General features: G+C 63.4%; 1 protein-coding gene across 13 annotated transcripts in view; it reads right to left on the bottom strand.

The window, feature by feature from the left end:
* The window catches only part of LSP1 (lymphocyte specific protein 1), a 35,068-nt gene that overhangs the window by 3,728 nt on the left and 11,858 nt on the right, over positions 1 to 19,482 (bottom strand). For 5 of the 13 annotated variants that reach the window (XR_013994299.1, XM_081064118.1, XM_081064121.1 and 2 more), the window contains 9 exons: positions 6,983 to 7,120; positions 5,082 to 5,225; positions 3,181 to 3,340; positions 2,772 to 2,858; positions 2,475 to 2,518; positions 2,222 to 2,303; positions 856 to 990; positions 478 to 555; positions 225 to 327 (listed from right to left, as the gene is read on the bottom strand). Coding sequence is in view for 10 of the 13 variants with exons in the window: in XM_081064118.1 (XP_080920244.1) it covers positions 238 to 327; positions 478 to 555; positions 856 to 990; positions 2,222 to 2,303; positions 2,475 to 2,518; positions 2,772 to 2,858; positions 3,181 to 3,340; positions 5,082 to 5,225; positions 6,983 to 7,120 (958 nt within the window). In the remaining 3 variants the exon portion in view is untranslated. Of the gene's footprint in view, positions 1 to 224; positions 328 to 477; positions 556 to 855; positions 991 to 2,221; positions 2,304 to 2,474; positions 2,519 to 2,771; positions 2,859 to 3,180; positions 3,341 to 5,081; positions 5,226 to 6,982; positions 7,121 to 14,556; positions 17,007 to 19,482 lie in introns of those variants that run through there. The other 8 variants (XR_013994300.1, XR_013994301.1, XM_081064125.1 and 5 more) reach the window with 8 other exon arrangements.

Genomic DNA, 19,482 nt, shown 5'->3' with positions numbered 1-19,482 from the left:
TGAGGCCTCGGAAGGAACAGGGTTCGATGTCAGATGGGGTGGGGGCAAACCCGCAGGGGCTGGGAGACTGAGCAGTCTGGGTCCTGGCCAGCTCTGAGGCTGGGCATTTGGCCCTCCCAGGCTCCCTTGTAGCCTGTGACGTGGGCAAGCAGGCCTTGTCCATGCCGCCACATTCCCAGAATGGCCCACTTTACCCCCAACGAGTGGCCACTGCTTGAACTCACCAAGAGGGGCAGCCTAGGGCACTGAGCCTTCATCCATAAGCACCTTCTCGTACTTCCCATGTCCGGTGGCCACAAACTTGTACCTCTTCCCAGACGGGGTGCTCTGTTGGGGAAGGAGACCAAGGGCAAAGGTGAGCGCAGCAGAAGGGAGAAAACGTGCCTCCGGGAAGCCCTCCCAGATGTGCCAAGGATGGTACCGCGTTGCTCTCAGCTGTTGGACCCACCCTCCCTGCATCAACCACGTTTAGGCTACCTTAATTGTGGATGAAGTCTTGGAGCCTCCTTTCTGCTCCCAGAGGTTTTTCTTGCTCATGTCTCCAGCTACAATATCCTGGGGACAAAATGCAGGGACATGTGACAGATGCCCATCGCTGACTAGGGGGCACTGGAAGGCCTGGGCCTTTCTCTCCTGCCTGGCCTCACCTGGCCAGGGGCCCAGGGCCTGCCTACCTGCCTCCTTGTATGAGAGCCCAATGGAGAGGAGGGAACCAGCCTTCTCCATGTGACTTTCCATGCTCGGGGCCAGTTCCCTTACAGGCCCCAGTGCTCCCTCTGCCCACCCTCTGCCCAGCCAGGTGGTCTCACGCTTGCCTCACCAAAGGAGCCCAGCCTTGCCCGGAAGGGGTCCTACCTTGCAGGAAGGGCCCTTGGAGGAAGACTGAGCCTGCACCTCTCCTGTCTCCCACCGGCTCTTGGTGCTTGCCACAGCCATGCTGGGCAATTCGATGGAGGGCTGGCGAGCTAGCTTGGGGTTCCGGCCAGCAGTCTGCAGAGGAGACAGAGCCCAGGACTGCTTACGTGGAGAGTCACCTGGGACCCATCAGAGAGGCCCAATGAGACCTTTTCCCATACAGACAATATCCTCTATATCTCTGTGTTTCCCCAGGAATGCTTTCCCAACGCAGGGTGGGAGCAAAGCACTCTGAAAAGATGTGCGTCCCTCCATTCAATGTACCTGTGAAACAGCCCTTATTCTGTAGAGCACAGGTGACGTGGTGGGTTATGAGACAGATGTGGCCTGTCCTCATACTGCACGTGGCATAGGGTTGAGGGAGAATGGGATGAACGGAGGGGTGTTGGTTGGGTGGAGGGGGGTTGGTTGGATGAAGGGGTGTTGGTTGGATGGAGGGGTGTTGGTTGGGTGGAGGGGGGTTGGTTGGGTGGAGGGGGGTTGGTTGGATGAAGGGGTGTTGGTTGGATGGAGGGGTGTTGGTTGGATGGAGGGGTGTTGGTTGGATGAAGGGGTGTTAGTTGGATGGAGGGGTGTTGGTTGGATGGAGGGGTGTTGGTTGGATGAAGGGGTGTTAGTTGGATGGAGGGGTGTTGGTTGGATGGAGGGGTGTTGGTTGGGTGGAGGGGGTTGGTTGGATGGAGGGGGGTTGGTTGGGTGGAGGGGGGTTGGTTGGATGGAGGGGGGTTGGTTGGGTGGAGGGGGGTTGGTTGGATGGAGGGGTATTGGTTGGATGGAGGGGTGTTGGTTGGATGGAGGGGTGTTGGTTGGATGGAGGGGTGTTAGTTGGATGGAGGGGTGTTGGTTGGATGGAGGGGTGTTAGTTGGATGAAGGGGTGTTAGTTGGATGGAGGGGTGTTTGTTGGATGGAGGGGTGTTGGTTGGATGAAGGGGTGTTAGTTGGATGGAGGGGTGTTGGTTGGATGGAGGGGTGTTGGTTGGATGAAGGGGTGTTAGTTGGATGAAGGGGTGTTGGTTGGATGGAGGGGTGTTGGTTGGGTGGAGGGGGGTTGGTTGGATGGAGGGGGGTTGGTTGGATGAAGGGGTGTTGGTTGGATGGAGGGGGGTTGGTTGGATGAAGGGGTGTTGGTTGGATGGAGGGGTGTTAGTTGGATGGAGGGGTGTTAGTTGGATGGAGGGGTATTGGTTGGATGGAGGGGTGTTGGTTGGATGGAGGGGGGTTGGTTGGATGGAGGGACATTGGTTAGATGAGGAATAGCTGCATGAATGGAGAAGAGACCCAGCAGAAGCAGGGTGCCAAGCATACCTCAATGGCCTGGGTGTACTGCTCTAGCCGCTCATCAATCTTGGAGATAGGAAGGGCTGGCTGGGACTTCTTCACACTGTTGCTGGAGGGTAGGAGAAGGCTCATGCCCCATGACCCCTTGCTTCACTTTTACACTCCACCCTGAGCCTCTACCAGAGCTCCCTCAGCCTCCCAGAGCTCCACCCTCTGGGTTCCTCTCTTATCCCACTCTTGAAAAACCCTGAGTCCTAGTCTGGTAAACAGTCAGACGTACCTCTTCTTGATGGAGCGGTTCAGGGACTCGGTTCTGTCAATGAGCTGTGGAGGGCGGGCAGAGACGTCAGCCTCTTGCTCTGCCAGAGCAAGGCCCACACTCCACCCCCCACCCCAATGTTTCTCCTGTCTGGATGCCGGGGTGGGGTAGGAGAGGGGAGAAGGAGGAGGGAGGCCAGTGTGGGGCTGGGGGCACCGGCAGAGAATGAATAGGAGCGCTCCCTATTCTGGGGCTGACGTGGAACTCCTTCTCGGGCTGGCAGAGAGGAAAAGGTGGCAGGCTTTGGGGTTGACCTACTTTGGTGCTGGGGCTCAGGGGAGGTGAGCCCTGTTCGGTGGTCTCCTCCAAGACCAAAGGGCTGGGTGTCCTGGGCTGCTGACATTTCTGGTGCCGGGAAGAGAGCATCTGAGGTTATGGGACCTAGATGACCACCCCCTTTGTACCCCACCTGCCCCACCTGGGACCTGTTGGAGCCAACACTCTCCCCTCCCTGGGCCTCAGTTTCTTCCCAGTCCTGACATGCTTTGGTTCTGGAATTCTCTGCAATAGGGACTGACCATGTAAGATCACTAAGCCCCCCCACTCTGAGTGTGGGGGCTACATAGTCTACCAGTGGGGTGCTGGCTCCCTCTGGGCCAGTCCCATGAGGCCCACAGAACGTGCAGGGAGCAGAAACAGACCGAGCCCAGACCCCAAGGGACGCCACCTGCTCATCTGCCTCCTCGGCCTCCGCTGGTGCCAGACTGTCCTGGGCGGTCACCTCTGGCTCTGGCCCATCCTGGGGCTCTGAGCCGGGGTGCAGACGCAACCTCTCCAGGCAGGGTGTGGCTGGGTTCACCTCGTCGGCATTCTGGTGCCCAAGGGGACTGTGGAGGAAGAGGGCAATCTGACTGAGGGCTATTGCTTGGTTCGAATCCCTTCCCGTTCCCAAGCCTCAGTTTCCCGTCTGTAACATGGGGAGAGTCAGACTCCCTGAGCACCGAGGTGTCCTGAGACCCCAGCCTCTTTGAGGAAGTGAGTGCAAAGAACTAAGAGCCGGCCCCTCTCCCTGAGCCCCTTGGGGAACAGCGCCCACTGCCCCAGCCCCACTGGGCAGGTCACCCCCGTGCCGAGGCTGGACAGGCCGCAGCCTCGTGTCCTGCTTGTCTTTGTCCACCCTGTGGCCTGGGCTGGCCATCCCCTGGAGCCTGGGCTGCCCTGCTCTGTGTGGGGTGAGTGAGCCTCAGGGAGAAGGCTGCCGGGTGGGGGTGATGTAGGGTCTGTGAGTGGTTTGGGGGCTGGTCAGCTGGAGGACAGGCAAGGGCAGGGGTCACTGCTAGAGCCACATCCCTGAGGAGAGGGGCCGACGGTGCTGGCTGCAGGGGAAGGGAGGCCAACCCACTGGCAGCCGGCAGCTCTGCATTTGAGCGGGACTGAACCTGGAGAAGAAGGTGGGAAATTCTCGCATTTTCCATGATTTCAGGCCCCTTGGTGTTTGTGCCAACCAAGACCCAGACCCACCGCCCAGGGTGGGCCGGGGTCCAGCCAACGGCAGGCACACAGAGGGCCCATTCAGCTGTGGCGGGACGGAGGGCCAGGCAGGTGGGGGTGCGGGGGCAGGGAGGAGAGCGGGAGGTTCCACTGAAGAGGCAAAGCGCCCCCTGCTGCCGAGGAAAGGCTGCGGCTGGAGGGGGAGGGAGGAGCAGGCCTGGCCCTCCGGCGTGGACGGGCCACCCTGCGTACCCAGACCCACTTGAGAAATGCAGAGTGTACACCAACTCCCAGAGGCAGATGGGGGAAACCGAGGCCTGGAGGGGTTGGTGGACAGAAGGCCAAGCCAGAACCAGGGCCTCATCTAGGCAGATAGCTCGTGGGGTGTGGGAGTCGGCTTGTAGGATGGCTGTGCCACGGGAGGGTTCTGAGCTGTAGCTCAAGGCTGCCTGGAGGGGCTGGGAGGTGGCCCAGAGTGGGAGCGACACGGGTCTGGTGACATTCAAGGGAGCGGGGGACCCTGTCCCCCAGCTGGAGCTCCTGAGCAGAACTGGGACCCTGGGCACATGGGGGGACTTGAATGCAGAGAGCAGCTTGGACCCCAAAACTTGGGTGGGGGCGAGGCTCCAAGAGCAGCCCCTATCCTGGGCCCAGGGGCACTTTGGCCCCCACTCCCCGCCCGCCCCTGTTCAGACCGGCAAACACGTTTGCACATCTGGAAAGCTTGTCCCCCAGGCTGACTCTCGGGCCCGCACATCTGGAAATACCTGCTCCCCTCCGTGGGAATGGAGGCCAGCCAGCCCCGAGGGAGGAAGGGGCGGGCGGCGGGGGCCAGAGCCTCCATTACGTAAGTGGGCTGCAGATGTGGCAACACCCGGCCGGCCGCAGCTGGTCTGGATGGGGCCCAGGGCCCTGGGGAGCCCAGGAATGAGATTTCCTCACCGCCTCTCCCCACAGCCCCTTGCCGGGCCGCCCTCCGTCTCGCTCTCTTCCTCCCTTCTCCCCCTCTCGCAGCCACGGGGGGCCTTTAGGGGGGCTGGCTGGGAAGGGGAGCGGCGGCCATTGCTCAGGCCCAGGTTGGGGGGATTGGAGAGAGCCCTGCCTGGCAGCCCCATCTCCAGGCCTGACCCCACTTGCCTGTCCTCCTCCTGGTCGCCCTCTGTGCTCTGTCCCTTGGGGGGCTCCTCAGCCGTGCTGTGCCGCCGCTGCTGCTCTGGCTTCTGGCTCCAATCGCTGAAGCCCTCGTCCTCGTCCAGCTCAGGGGCCTCCGAGGCCTTCAGGCTGCGGCCGGGAGAACAGCACAGGGGCTGGGGCTGGGCCAGCATGCCAGGCAGGGGTGACCTCCCATCCACCCCTCCTGTCGCAGACCCTGAGTGCCACACAGTCAGCACGCACAGCCGGGCTGTCTCCCCAACATCCAAGGATCCCTGAGGGCAGGCCTGTGTCCCCTCCATAGTCTGGAGCTTTCTGAGACCAAGGCTGTGTGTCATCCCATTAAGGCAGGGCTCCGCACCGACAGGGCTGTGTCTCCCCCATGAGCTTAAGGTACCCTGAGAGTTGGGCTGTCTCCGCATCAGTTTACGTCCCCCAGAGACCTGGGCTGTCTCACCCATAGGTCTAGGGCCCCCCGAGAGCTGGGCTGTGTCTCCCCCATAGGTCTAGGGCCCCCCGAGAGCTGGGCTGTGTCTCCCCCATTGATCTAGGGTCCCCCGAGAGCTGGGCTGTGTCTGCCCCATAGGTCTAGGGCCCCCCGAGAGCTGGGCTGTGTCTCCCCCATAGGTCTAGGGCCCCCCGAGAGCTGGGCTGTGTCTCCCCCATTGATCTAGGGTCCCCCGAAAGCTGGGCTGTGTCTCCCCCATAGGTCTAGGGCCCCCCGAGAGCTGGGCTGTGTCTCCCCCATAGGTCTAGGGCCCCCCGAGAGCTGGGCTGTGTCTCCCCCATCGATCTAGGGTCCCCCGAAAGCTGGGCTGTGTCTCCCCCATCGGTCTAGGGCCCCCCGAGAGCTGGGCTGTGTCTCCCCCATCGGTCTAGGGCCCCCCGAGAGCTGGGCTGTGTCTCCCCCATCGGTCTAGGGCCCCCCGAGAGCTGGGCTGTGTCTCCCCCATCGGTCTAGGGCCCCCCGAGAGCTGGGCTGTGTCTCCCCCATCGGTCTAGGGCCCCCCGAGAGCTGGGCTGTGTCTCCCCCATCGGTCTAGGGCCCCCCGAGAGCTGGGCTGTGTCTCCCCCATCGGTCTAGGGCCCCCCGAGAGCTGGGCTGTGTCTCCCCCATAGGTCTAGGGCCCCCTGAGAGCTGGGCTGTGTCTCCTAGCAGCCCATGTCCCTGAGTGTGGGTGACCAGTCTCCCTGTGCTCTCCCAGCTGAGCTCCCGGGGCCCTGCCTTCAGGCTCCTTTCCTGGGCAGCAGGGTAAGTAAGCCCCTGCACCCTGTCCTCCCACCACAGGCCTCTGGTCCTGGTGTGGTGGGCGCTCCCTCACCCCTTAGCCTCTGCCTACTTCTTCAAGGACCTGGTCTGAAGGGCCGTGACCGCTGCAACACCCCACCCCGCCCAGAGCTGCTGACTCGGAGAAAATGGAACAAAACGGGGCCGGGAAGGGGGCAATATTGGAAAAACAGCCCAGCCCAGCCGTGGAGGCCTCCTGGGTCTGGGAGGAAGCGAGCTGGCTGGAGCCTGCCAAGTTGGACATGGCCTCCATGAGTCACCGGCAGCAGGGAGCATGGGCGGGGGGCTCGGGGGCCAGGGCCACGCAGCTGGGGTCAGAGTTGGTCCAAGCAAAGGCTGGGACCCCTTGAGGCGGCCAGAGCCTGAGCAGCCTGGAGCCTGGCCTGGCAGGGTTTTGTGTGTCTCTGGCCAGGCATCCGGCACAGTCCACAGACACGCGGGGCTGTGACGACCCTCACCAGGAACACTCCCCAGTCCTGCCTCTACTCCTGGCCGACCCCTCTCTAGTCTCAACTGCTCTGGGACCCCCAGTGTGAGGCCTGACCACCACAACCCCCCCCCAGGGTGCAGGACCCGGTGACCTGCCGTGATGGCTTACAGCTTCTCCTGCTCTGGAGGCTCTGGGGACTGGTTGCCTCCGTCCTCGTCCTGGGCCCGCAGCTGCCTGTCCCTCTCCCGCCGGCGTCGCTCCTGGGCAGCCTCATCATCATCCTGCAGACTCCACTGTGTGGTGAGCCTGGGGACACAGAGAGACAGTCACACCTTGGCCCAGACTCTACTGCTCCCACCCAAACAGGCCTTGCTGAGCTGTGTGCTGAGGGGGCTGGACTGCCCGGCCCGCTCTAGGCCTCAGTTTCCCCATCTTTAAGGCAGAGGTCATGTGACATGGTGGTGAAGGTGCCCTTGGCTGGGGGGAGGTCCCAGGGTTCTGTAGGCATCTGATATCCACGTGCCTCCTGGTGATAGAGGGCCCCCAGGGTACAGGATCGGAGAAGACCCTCTATCCCCTTCTACCAGCTACACCCCTGGACCTGATCAGAGCCAGGATACAGGCCAGCGCGGCTCTGGCCCCAGGCAAGGCCCCAGAAGACATGGGAAGGTGTTGATGAAGGTATGGAGAGCTGTGGCCACCAGACAACTGGTGCCAAGGGCTCTACCTGAGTCAAGTAGCTTCAGCCTTGGCCAATGAGGCACTGCCAGGCCAGGCTGCGGTCAGACCGGGGGCAGATCCAACCAGGCAGCCACCCCTACACTGACTAACCTGTCTGGGGTGCTCTTTCCTGTTCCCCACGATAATGGTGCCTCGGGATAAGGTGCCCCCACGAGGACCCCAGGCCCAGAGAAGGGGCTGCCTCCAGCCTGGGCCTGACCCCACATCTGAGGACCCTGCAGGGTCCGCTCATCCAGCACCATCCCCACTCTCTCAGAGCCCCCCATGGAGTCTCCCTAGCCTGTTCCTAAGATGGGGAAACTAAGGCCCACTGCAGAGTCAGGCTCAACACAGCCTCCTCCCTCAGGGTGTGCTAACACCCACAGCTTCTCGGGGTCCCTCAGGGCCACGCAAGTTTGGCCTGGGACTGGGGGTCCACAGCCCGGCCTCCCCTGCCCCGGCCCGGCAGATCCCTGGCCCTTGGTGTCCAGCCAGCATGGCCCTGCCTCCTCCCCCAGCCCCCCTACAGCCTGAGAGGGGAGCCCTGGGTCCCCACTGCTGCAGGGCTCACTGCCCCACACCGGGGTCTCAGCCCCTTCCTGCCGGTGTCCGCTGAATGACCCCACAGCGCTATCTCTGGGCCTCCGCCCTGAGGCCTCAGCAGCCAGCTCGTGATCTAATCTCTCTTAAGACTCCTTGGAGCCTCTCAGACAAAAACCAGGCCCCCCCACAGCCTCAGCTCAGGCCCACTCCCCCCGCCTCGCCCGCGGGACCCAGGCCTCCGCACCCCAGGCTGCCCACCCCCGACGCCTGCCCCCACGGGCCCCAGGGAGCCCTTGATCCCCACACCTGGTTCCATCACGTGGCACATAAAGCCCTGCCTCCCACTGCAAGCCCTCGGCTGGGGGCTGCAGGGCCCCTTTCTGTATGGGAGGTAGAGCTTGGGGTGCTCTTGGAGCTGCTGGGGTTTAGAGTCCCTCCCCACCGTGTGCACCAGCAGCCCCTCCAAGTGGTGAGTGGGAGCACAGAGCTGGGTCCCACGCTGTGGGGTGGAAGGAAGGTGCCTACCCTCTTCTGAGGTGACCCCAGGGGTATCCCGAGAGGGCTCCTTGGAGGGTGAGGCAGCCATTTTGTTCCCCTCGCTCCATGTCCCAGCTGCACGAGCCTACAGACATGTTTGTGTTGGGGTGTTTGGGCCAATGTGTGATGCCTGGGTGTGTGTGTGAGCCCACGTGGGATGTGTGCCTGGGCCCAGGGGGGGTGTGAGCTGTGGATCCAGGTGGGGTGTGTGCCTGTGCCTGAGGCCTGGGACTGAGCCTGAGCTCCTCCTCAACCTGGTCTCAGGTTCTGGGGGCCTTTCCTGCACAGGACAATACTTCCCAGACCCTCCACCGAGCCCTGGGGACACTGCACCAGCCAGGGCAGAGCCCACACTGTGTCTCAGGTTTAGACATGTGCAGATGCCCTGGGCTCACCCTCTGGTCCTGTGTCCAGGCCACAGAAGCCCCCATGCAGGCCTGTGCATGGCTCCTGTACCAGGCAGAACACCAACACACTGCACGCAGCTGGGCCTCCCTGGCACACACAGACATGCACACTTTCTCATGAGCCCCACGCTCAGGCCCACGCAGGCACGTAGACCCACACTCCACGTGTGGGCACAGACACCCCACACCATGCACACACATGAACACACACAGATGTGCACGTGCAGCTGAGACATGGGACCGAAGTGAGGGCCAAAGGCAGGGCCAGCCCCCCAGCACACTGTTTACTGTTTTCCCGGCCATCGCCCCGGCAACGGCCCTGGGAGAGGCCAAGAAGTATTTTCTGAGAACATCCTCCCTGAGGCCCCTTTGAGGGTCACCCCCTGCTCTTGCCTCTGCATAGGACACCCCCCTCCCGCCCCCAGCTCTGCTGGTCAGGGAGTCGGGGGGTGGGGGCAAAGTGGGAGTGCAGGGTAGGGGTCTCCCAGTGTCTCCCCAAAGCCCCACACTGCGAGCAGCCACCCTTCGAGCAGCCCCTGACCGAGCAGCAGCCCCAGGACAGGAGCCAGCTAGGCCCCTTCCCTCCCGCCCCCTCCCTTCTCTCACTGCTGCCCCAGGATGTGAGTAATGCGGCCCCTCCTGGCCCCTCCCATGACCTCAGCCCCTCACTGATCCACAGCTGGGCTCTGTTCTGGGAACTGAGGTGGGGGTGGCTCTCTTGGGGTGGGGTGGGGGCCTCTGGCCTGGGAAAGGCGCCCCCGGCCAGAGGCCCAGACCCCTTGGCACGCTCAGCAGAGCTGTCAGGACGCTGGCGACAGCCGGCCGCCTGTGGCCCCAGCTCAGCCGGCTGCAGCTGCAAGGGATTTGCTGTTCCTAAGCAAATGCAATTAGGCGATTTCCTGTGTCTGTTCTGGCTCCATGCTTGAGGCCCAGGGCTCAGCCTGAGGGGCGCGGAGTGGGGCTCCACACCCCCGTGTCAGGCTCCACCGCGGGGGCCCTGCCCCACCCAAGTGCAAGAGCATGCCAGATCCCAACAGGCCGAGCAGGCTTGGGGCTCCCCATACTCAGTGGGGGTCCCTGAGTTCAGGGGCTGCCCCCACCCCCGCTGGCCGGGTCCATCACCTCCAGGCCCCCTGACTCAAGACGCTGGCCCCCCTCCTCTGCTTCCTCTGCAGCCCCCAGTCCCCAGTGAGGGCCAATGGTGCCAGTCCTGCGCCTGGCCTGGCCCTCCCAGCTGTGCCCCCTCCCTCTTCCTCTGCCAGCGTGGCTGGCTCCAGAAGGGGCTCCAGACTTCGGTCTCATCTCTACTTTGCCCCCTGCAGGCAGCAGGTGGGCTGCCCCACTTGCCTTTCTGAGGCGCCTGAAGGTCCGCTTAGAGTCATGGGAAGGGCTTGAGGCTCGGCTGGGGGCAGGGGCCAAAGGGAGGACAGCCAAGCCAGGCCTGTCACCTGGAACTTTTTCTTTAGGCCCACAGGGGACCCTCCTAACCACAAGTCCCCTGAACACCATGGGCAGGAGTTGGCCGGGGAGCTGCACTAGTCCTCCACCCCCGTCCCCAGCCTCCCTGGGGTCTCGTATACCATGCACCAGGGTGGACACTTGCAAAGTACTGGCCCCTCAAGTGACTGTAGTAGCCACAGGGACAGAGAGTGGAGGGAAATGACCCATGGAGAGGGCTTCTTGGTGCTGGCTTCCGGGGGTGGAGGGAAGCCCACACGCCCACCACCTTGGTCACAGACCAGGCCTCCAGGGCATACATCAGGCCCTTTCGGGGGCTTGGGAGAGTACAGCACCCCCACCCCACAACTGGGGGTGCCTCTCACCCATTGGACAATGCAGGGTCCTGCCCCAGGCAGCCTGGGGAAGGTCTGTGGGTACAGCGCTGCCGGGGTGCTGGCTGTCACCAGCCCTTGCCAGGGCAGCTGGGGGTGCAGCTGTGAGAGGGGAGGGCGAGCTGGGAGCACGAAGAACCCTGAGCCAGCTAGCAAGCAGGTGGTGGTGGGTGGGGCGGCCGGAGAGCCCCAGGCGCCCCAGGCAGGGGTGTGGGCAGTTGGCTGCAGCTACAGGGACCTGCTCCGCACCCACCTGGAGCCGGTTCAGCCCGCCCTCCCTCCAAGAGCACCTTTGTGGGCGTGCCCATGCCCTGCTGGGCCTGGGGGAGGCAACCCCCGTCCTGGCACTGGCGGTCACAGCCTAGTGGGCCAGGCAGACCCGCCACCAGGCACCCCGCTGCTTAGGGGAGCTCAGGAAGCCACGCTGAACTTAGGTCTGAAAAATGAGCAGGAGTTGTGGGCCAGGGAGAGGGTGAGGGCGAACACGCAGGCGAGAATGTGGGTGGCCGCAGACCCCGTGTGGCCAGGCCAGGGTGGGACGGCTGTGGGGACATGAGTGGGCAGCTCTGTCAGGTCCACGCCAGCACAGGCACCATGACACTGGCATTCCAAAGAAGCCCAGCTGGCATGTGAAGGGGAGGGAAGGCAGGGCATTCGGAGGAAGAAGTGACAGGCTGGGGCGGTGGGGTGATCAAAGAGACAATGTCCCCCAGAACCCCCGGGCATTGTCCTGTGCCTGTGGGCGCTGGGAGAGACGGGGAGCTCCACAGGGTAGGTTTGGGGGGGTACAAAGTTCAGCTTGGGCGTGCAGAGTACGGGGTGAGTGGGGACCCCCAGAGATGGTCCGTGGGGAGGGACTGCGGGTGAGTGTCGCAGGCTAACGGGGGAGAGCCCCGAGGGGACCGGGCCTGAGGCCCCTTCTGCCTCCCCGCATGACCTCTCTCCTCACACATGGCACCTTGTTCGTGTCAGGTCTGAGGCCCAGAGCACCAGGCTCCTGGACTGGCAGGTCACGCTGTTGCCGGGAGCCTCAGTGTCCCCACATGTGAGGCTGATGGCGCTGACCTCTGCCAGCGTTCAGCTCTGTGCTGGCTCCTTCTGACTCCCCTCCATGGTCCTCACTCCCAGGCAGGACCCAGGGGCCTGGGGCAGCTGTGGTTTCGGGAGGAATCAGGGAGCAGCAGCTAAGCTGGAGGCCCCAGAGTTACAGAAGGTTCTGAGCAGGGAGGAGTGTGGAGTGGATGGTGATTGGAAGGGGACATGAGGTGGGGAGCCTGCTGCCATCCTCAGGGTCACAGGCTGAGGCCCGAAGGGGCAGGGGCATAGGGTGGGAGGGAGGCCTGAGTGGAGGAGACAGCGGCCAGTGTCTGTCAGTCACCCCAAGGAGGAGGGGCTGGGGGAGGTCTAGCAGCAGCTCCGCCCCTCCAGGGAGGACAGGGGCTGGGACACACAGGGCTATGGTCTCTCTGAGCCCTCTTCCCTGTGAGACCCCAGGCCTAGCCTCTAACTCCCCAGCGATAAAGGAGCACTGACCCTCCCCAGCAGATTGAGAACCGAGACCCTCCCTGGCCAGGCTAAGCTCCCACTCCCCATGCCCTTTGCCCACACCACACACCACTTTTCTCTTGGCCCTTGTGGGCCGGCCCTGGGCAGGCTCCCCGGAGGAGGGGACATGTACCTGCAAAGCTGGCTTCTCCCACAACCAGAGAGACGATGACACCCCAAAGGCCTCAGGATGGGGGTACAGACCTCTGAGAGCCCAAAATTGGCAGGAGAGAGACCAGCTTGCAACGTGCGCTAAGTGCCCCGGGCCTTAGGCAGGGCATTCTCGGGCAGCCCCAAGAGGGGACGCAGGGGCACCCTGCCCAGCCCATGACTGCAGCCCCTTCCCAGCCCCCAGAGGAAGAGGACGGTTCTGCGACCCCAGCAGTCAGCTTCTCCTCTCTGAGCTCTGCCTTGGGAAGAAGCCAGGGCAGCCTGCTCATGGGCCTGTTTGCATGACAGTGACATTCTCCCAGAGCCACCCACCCACAGACAGGATGGGCGTCACCCCTTCTCCCAGCCCAGGCACGCTTCTCATATCCTATCCAGTGCGGTCTGTGCGGGACCCGGCCAGGGCTCTCTGCTCGACACCTCCTCATCTTCCCAGTGGGACAGCACTTGGGGATTCTTGTTTGGGGGGACCCCACCTGCCCCACCCAGGCCCCCTAAAGCCAAGGAACCCCTTCTGTACATCTTTCCCAGCTGGCCCCAAAGGCAGATCAGGGAGAAGTGGCCTTGGCCTCTGGTCTCCGAGGACTCTTCAGGTCAAGCTCTGGCCCTCATCTCATGGTGCCACTAGTTTCTCACCCCACTTCACAACTGAAATGTGGGGCCGGACACCACGGACACATGGTTCCCCCAAATTCTCCCCTGGGCCGAGCTCTCTGTTCCCCCTTGATAATGCCCAATATCTGCCACTGCTCCACCATCTCCTATCCAGCCCAGGTTTTCGGTCCTCATAACTCTTCCCTCCCCACACCTCAGTCTAACCTTGCCGGCTCCCTCTTTCCCCCTCCGCTCCTCCCTTCTCCCGCCAGGTGCTAGGGGCCCAAAGCTGGGTGGGATTTCCTCTGACCCCAACACCCCTGGCACCACGGACACCACCGTGGTGTGGCCCAAGGGTCACGGAGGAGGCTCCTTATTCCAAGCTTTTATTTGGGGAGGGGAGTAGCTGGCAGGAAGCCCTCTCAGGAGAGGGGCTCCTGTGCCTGGGCCCAGCCCCGAGGGACAAGGGCACGTGGTGGTAGAGAGGAAGGGGCCACAGACAGATGTGTGTGTGTCTGGGAGACATTGTGAGGGGGACCTCCTCCAAGGAGGCACAGGGACCCTCACACAGCTCCGTTCTCTCCCCATCCTGCCCGGACCCCAGATTCAAAGCCCTCAGTACCCAAGTTCCAGTACTGTGCCCCACCGGTGCCCCTGGGGGACAGTGCTATGGGAGGGAGGTCTTTCCTATGGCGTTGCTGGCTCCCACACCCTGCTCCATGGCCCAGCTACGGCCGCTCTGCTGGTCCCCGCACTACCTGCCTACTACTCCCGTGTGAGCCACCACGCGGGAGGAGCATGACCTCAGCCCGGATTCTGGAGTGGAAGGCTGTCCCCGAGCCCCCATGATACACCTGGCCCTTGGGTTCCTGTGGCAACCTTCACCCCACACCTGTGACGTGGTGGCTGTCTCAGGCCCCACGTGGCTCCTGGGGGAACCAGGGTCTGAATGCCTGTTGGGTCAACTGCAGCCCAGGCCTGCCCATCACACCACCTAGCCCCTAAAGCCATCCAGGTGGCCAGTGGACCGCCGTCATCCACCCAGACAGCCCGACGGAAGGATGCTGCGGCAGAGCCTGTCACCCAGCTGCCCACGCACCGGCGGGCGGGTCCAGATTCAGGGAGTCTGTGACCCCGAAACCTTCCTCACAGGAGCTTCGCCCACTCTCAGGTCTCCCTTTGCAACTTGGCTCCACAAAGCTGAGCCTTGAGCTCTTAAGACCCTGCCAAGACTGGAAAACGGGCACCGGGACCCCTAACCCCTCTAGCCCAGACTTCCCCTGCATCCTCAGAAGCTAGGTCAGGCTCTGTCCACCTCTGCCCCAGAGTGGGGTCCACAACCGAGCTTGACGTCCCGCCGACCGGCTGGTCACCTCCCTCTGGCTGAGTATCCTACCTTTTGTGATGTGCTCCGTGGACAGCCGCTTCCACAGCTCAGCTGCCATCTGCTCTGACCAGCTGCCCGTCTGGGCTTCGGGTTGGAGGCCAAGGCCTCACCCTCCTTGGGCTCGTTCTGCCCTTGGGTCCAGCATGACTGTGGCTGGACTGGCCTGTGCTTGCAGGTCTTCCCGTCCTCCTCCGAGTCACTGACCACAGCACTGCAGGGCCTGCGCCAAGTGCCACACAGCCCCGGAGACCTCCCCGGGCGCCCCGCCCCGCCCCACTCAGCACCCTTTGCTTCAGTCATCCGCCTGCACACTGCATGCCTTGGTCCGACCTCCCAGGGACTGGACAAGGGGGCTGACCACACAGCACCCCAGCTGACCGGCAGCCCGGCTGCATCTCCAGGTCCAGCCCAGTCTCCTCTTGGCGCCGGACGGCCCTCCAGGAGAGCCAGTCGCTCGCGAGCCGGGCTGGGACTGCCTGGCACAGCTCTCGGAGTGCTCACGAGGCCAGGCCTTGGCACGTTCCATGACACGCGACTGGTGGCTGGCACCGGCTGGGGCTTCTGCCATCCCTCTCCCCTTTCTTCCTGCCCAGAACCCGGATCCACCTCACACCCCTGAATGCCCCACGCAGGGTTCTACCCACAACCGTCGCCGAAATGGCTTCGTGTCAGCCCAGTCCCCGGGTCTCTGGCTGCCCACCTGGGCGGGAGCCGCAGCAGCCTGGCATACAACCACCAGTCCATCAGCCCCGGTCTCGCCTTCACAGGGAGTCCTCGACCCCAAGTGCCCAGAGCAGCCCGACCCTCTGGCTGGTGCCTCCATACCAGGCCTCCAGCCCCTCCTCTGAAGCCACCTTGCTCCCCAGTACCTCGCGATCATTCCAGGGGTGCAGGGCTATGGCAGAACAGAAAGCCCAGATTCTGACACGGGACTGGCCCCAGTTCAGTCTCCATCATGTCACGCCCTGGCTGTGTGTCCTCATTCTGCAGACCCCCATGCCTGCCCCCCCGGAGCAGGTCTTGCTGACCCCTAACCTTCCTGGACCTCAGCTTCCTCATGGGCACAAACAGGGAGATGGGGCCAGGCTCAGTGGCCCCATGAGACGCCCATGTACTCAGTCGGAATGTCCCACCAGCCGAGGTCAGAGGGACATGCCCCGGTCCTCTGCCCCAGAAGTCACAGCCAGGAACGAGGGGCTCAGCTGGAGCAGACCCTCCATAACCAGCATGTGGTTCCTCATGGCCGTCCTCCCACCAGCGCATTACACACGAGGAAACGCGGCTTAGCTTTTCCTGATGCAACATCTCCCCGGGCCTACGGCACACGGGGTTTCCACCCCACAGCTCCTGAGCACAGGTGTGGACGACCAGGCAGTGATGGAGCCGGGTCCCCATTCCAGGCACAGAAATCGCCCAGTGGGTTCTGTTATTCCCTTCACTTTTCCCCTCGTCCTCTTCCCGGCCTCATGGGACCTTCCTTTCTTTCCTTCCGTTCCACCTTTCTGCCCGCTCCTGTCTTCCCCAGGGTTGCGGGGACAGGCACGAGATGGGGCTGCCCATCTTCCCTGCTCAGCCCCGGCTCTGCCGGCCCTGGGCTCCTTCCCTCTGCTGCGTGGGGACAGCGTGGGGGCCCTGAGCACCCTGGTCTCCTGCCTCGTCCACCCCTTCTCTTTGTTGCTTTCACTTGGCTTCTCCTTCCTCTTGACCACGGTCCGGTCCCACCCATCCCTGCCTGTCCCCACACTTCTTTCTGCCTTCGTGGTGGTCCCCAGCCCCACCTTTCCCATTCTGGCTTTTCCTACCTTCTCTCCTTTGTCTCTCAGCCCGTCACTCTCTCTCACTTCCTTTTCTCTCTTTTCCTCTCCATCCTCCTTGTACCCCCTGGACACATCCGGGCAGCCCTAAGCACATGTGGCCCCCAGCCTCACCTCAGGACTTCCCCTGCCCGCCGTGGGCAACAGCCGTCTCTCACAGCCAGGCTCTCCCTTCTGGGCTCAGCCGGGGTCTGATCCCACTCAGTGCCCGGGTCCAGCGTGTTGCACCCTTCTTCCTGCCCCTCTCACCCCCGAGCTCTCACCTGTAGCCTGCTGCCCACCTGCCTCCTCAACACCTGTGTGTGCCGACCCCTGGCCACCCACCTGTACTGAGCTGCTCTGAGCGTGCTGAGGTGTTTCTGGAGGCCGTGCCCCCTCCAGCCATCCCGTGGGGGCCAGGAGTCACGGGGTGCCCTCTTGTGGCTCTGGTAAGGGTTCGGGGGTGCAGCCCCCAGGTGCCGGGTGCACCCAGGCTGCTGCTGGCTTGCGGCTCTGCCCGCTCTTGCTCCCCCGCTGGAGCCTGGTCTGAACCTCAGCACTCTGAGCTCCTGCCCTGACACCCTGCCCAGGAGGCTGGGCCATTAGGCTTCTGTACCCTAGGCTCCCAAGGCAGCACCCGCTCTGGTCTACAGACTACCCAGTCCCGAGGTGGCACCGCCCACCAGACGCCAGGCCCTGCCAGGGCTGGGGTCACCCCGCCCCCAGATCTGGGCCTTGGGTGGGCCTGACGCAGCCACGCCCCTTTGGACACTGTGGTTTGGAGGCCTGGCTTCCCCCAGTCCCCTCGGGCCAACCCAGCAGGCTGCCGGCCCCAGTCCTTGCCCTGCTGGCCATTGGGGTCCCCAGAGGTCTCCTGGGCCTGGCTGCCACAGGTGGGACAGCCAGGCACAGAGATCGCTGTCGTGTCCATGGTGGATGGGTGCCTAGAGCAGTGGCAGCGGGGCCCACACGGAGCTGCTTCAGCCTCCAGAGTCTCCCCTACTGGGAATCCGAGTGACACAAGGACGCCAGCCAGGGTCACTCAGCCAGCCCCCTGCTCTGTGCCAGCCCAGCCTCCACCTCACAAAGCCAGGTGCTCAGGGATTGTAGGACCAGGCAGGCAGCCCATGGCCTAGAGTCCCCTTGCTGCCTGTTTCCTGTCCCTGACACTGGCCTGGCCTGATGTGGCTCAGGGGCAGCAGGCCAGGGGAAGGGGCACAGCTTGGCATGGGGCGACTATGGGGGGGCAGTGCCAGGGGTCCGGCCTGCCAGCCTGAAGTGTCCTCCTGGGCAGAGACAGCAGGGGAAGATCCTGCCTCTGGGTGGCCACACAAGCGGCCACAGCCCCGGAATAAGCCAGATTTAGAGGAGGAAGACACGTCGCATCGGGCAAGGAAGGTGGTAGCCCCTGGCCCACAGCGTCATTTGTAATCTGCTTAAACTGGATTATCTTACACCATGGCCGCTGATGGCGCCCCGCTTGTCACAGAAACAGGCCGTATGGTGTCTCCCTTCCCATCTTACGCCCAGGCATGCGGGTCCTGGGAGAGCCCAGGCAGTCCGCGGTGAAGGACGGGGGTGAAGTGGCAGGTGACCGAGGAGGGCTCCCCAACTCCCGCAGTGACCTTGAACAGTCATCAGCTCTCATCTGTCAGATGGGACACGGGACTGTCTGCTGGGCCTGGGAGTTAAATCCCTTAGATACGGAGAAATGCAAACCACGGTACGGGTAGCAGAATGTCACCGGCCTGGCAGGTGTCACAGGTCCCTGGGGGTGTCGCCAGGACAGAGGCCGGGAGGGTGTGCGGGTTAGTGTACGTCCCGTATGTCCATGAGCACGTCCACCTGCCACTCGTGGGGTCGCTCACAGCAGCAGGACAGACACACTTCAGCCTTTCTTTACAAGGGACTGTCCCCTGCTCCCCACCCACCATCCCTCAGCAGAAGTACCCAGGGAGTTCAAAGGGACACTTCCTTCGGCCCAGACGCACTGGCCGGCCACCTGCACGCCCACCTGCCCTGCCCAGGGCCTCAGGGGCTCTAGCCCAAGTCTGGTCTCACCCTCAGCCAAGCTGTACCCTCCACACCTGTCTGGGCCTCTCCTAGGACAGCAGCCTGGCACTGGGTTGGGAATGGAGGAGAAGCCACAGCTAGATGGATGCTTGTGGCCCGTGTCCCCCTGTGATGAGGGCGTGTGCCTGGCCAGGCCCTGAGTCTCTCCCTGTCATTCTCCATAGGGCTGTGCTCTTCCCCTCTTGGGCCTCAGTTTCCCCATTTGTTAAGTGGACTGGTTAGCTCTGGACACCCACCCCAGGCACACCTCAGTCCCTGGGACACAGAGCGTCCTGGAAGGTTACACTGCTGACTCCTCGGGGGACCATCCCAGCCACGCAGAGCCTAGAAAGGACAGGCATGAAGCCCAGGCGATGACTCTCGGGGCTCTGCCTTAGGAGCATGCCCAGTGGGTCCCAACCCTTGGTGGCGGCCCTTGGGCCATATCGGGGTGGGGCTGGGAAGGGGCACGAGCTGGAAGGGCCTGGGGCTGCTCTCAGACGCTGTGGAGCCCACCTGCACACCTCTTTGTCCCTCCTCCCTGCCAGAGCCAAGGCTTGGGGAGACCTGGCGAAGCCAAGAGAGGCCCATCCAGGAGCTTGCCCAGCATGCTCCATGCCATCAAAGGAAGCAGGAGCAGGCTCACAGGCCTGGCAGAGGACAGTCCTCCCAGCTTGGGAGAAGCCGAGGCAGGCTGCATGGAGACAACGTTTCAGCTGGGCCTCAGATGCCTGGAAGGGTGGAGGAGGAGAAGGAAGAGCATTGCAGGTGGCTCAGAGGGAGGTGGTGAGTGGCCCCTGGCGAGAAGCAACGGCTCTGAGCCTACCTATGGCTGAGCTCTGCAGAGCTCCTGGCCGTTTGCCTCTGCTCTCTCTCCATGACACAGCAAGGCAGGTGACATACATCACTACTTTACAGAGGAGGAAACTGAGGCCCGGAGAGGATAGGGCACTGGCCCAAGGCCCGAGGAGGCAGGAGCCAAGACAGGGTCCAGAGAAAACCTGGGTCTGAGGCCTGAGCACTCGACATGGCCCAAGGTACCTCCCATTCAGGGCTGGTGCGCAGAGGGCAGTGGGTACGTGGGCTGCAG

Source organism: Rhinolophus hipposideros (genome assembly GCF_964194185.1).
Source record: "Rhinolophus hipposideros genome assembly, chromosome: 10".
NCBI classification, from domain to species: domain Eukaryota; kingdom Metazoa; phylum Chordata; class Mammalia; order Chiroptera; family Rhinolophidae; genus Rhinolophus; species Rhinolophus hipposideros.
The sequence above is the reverse complement of the archived record's forward strand: the minus strand, read 5'-3'. Positions and strand labels throughout refer to the sequence as shown.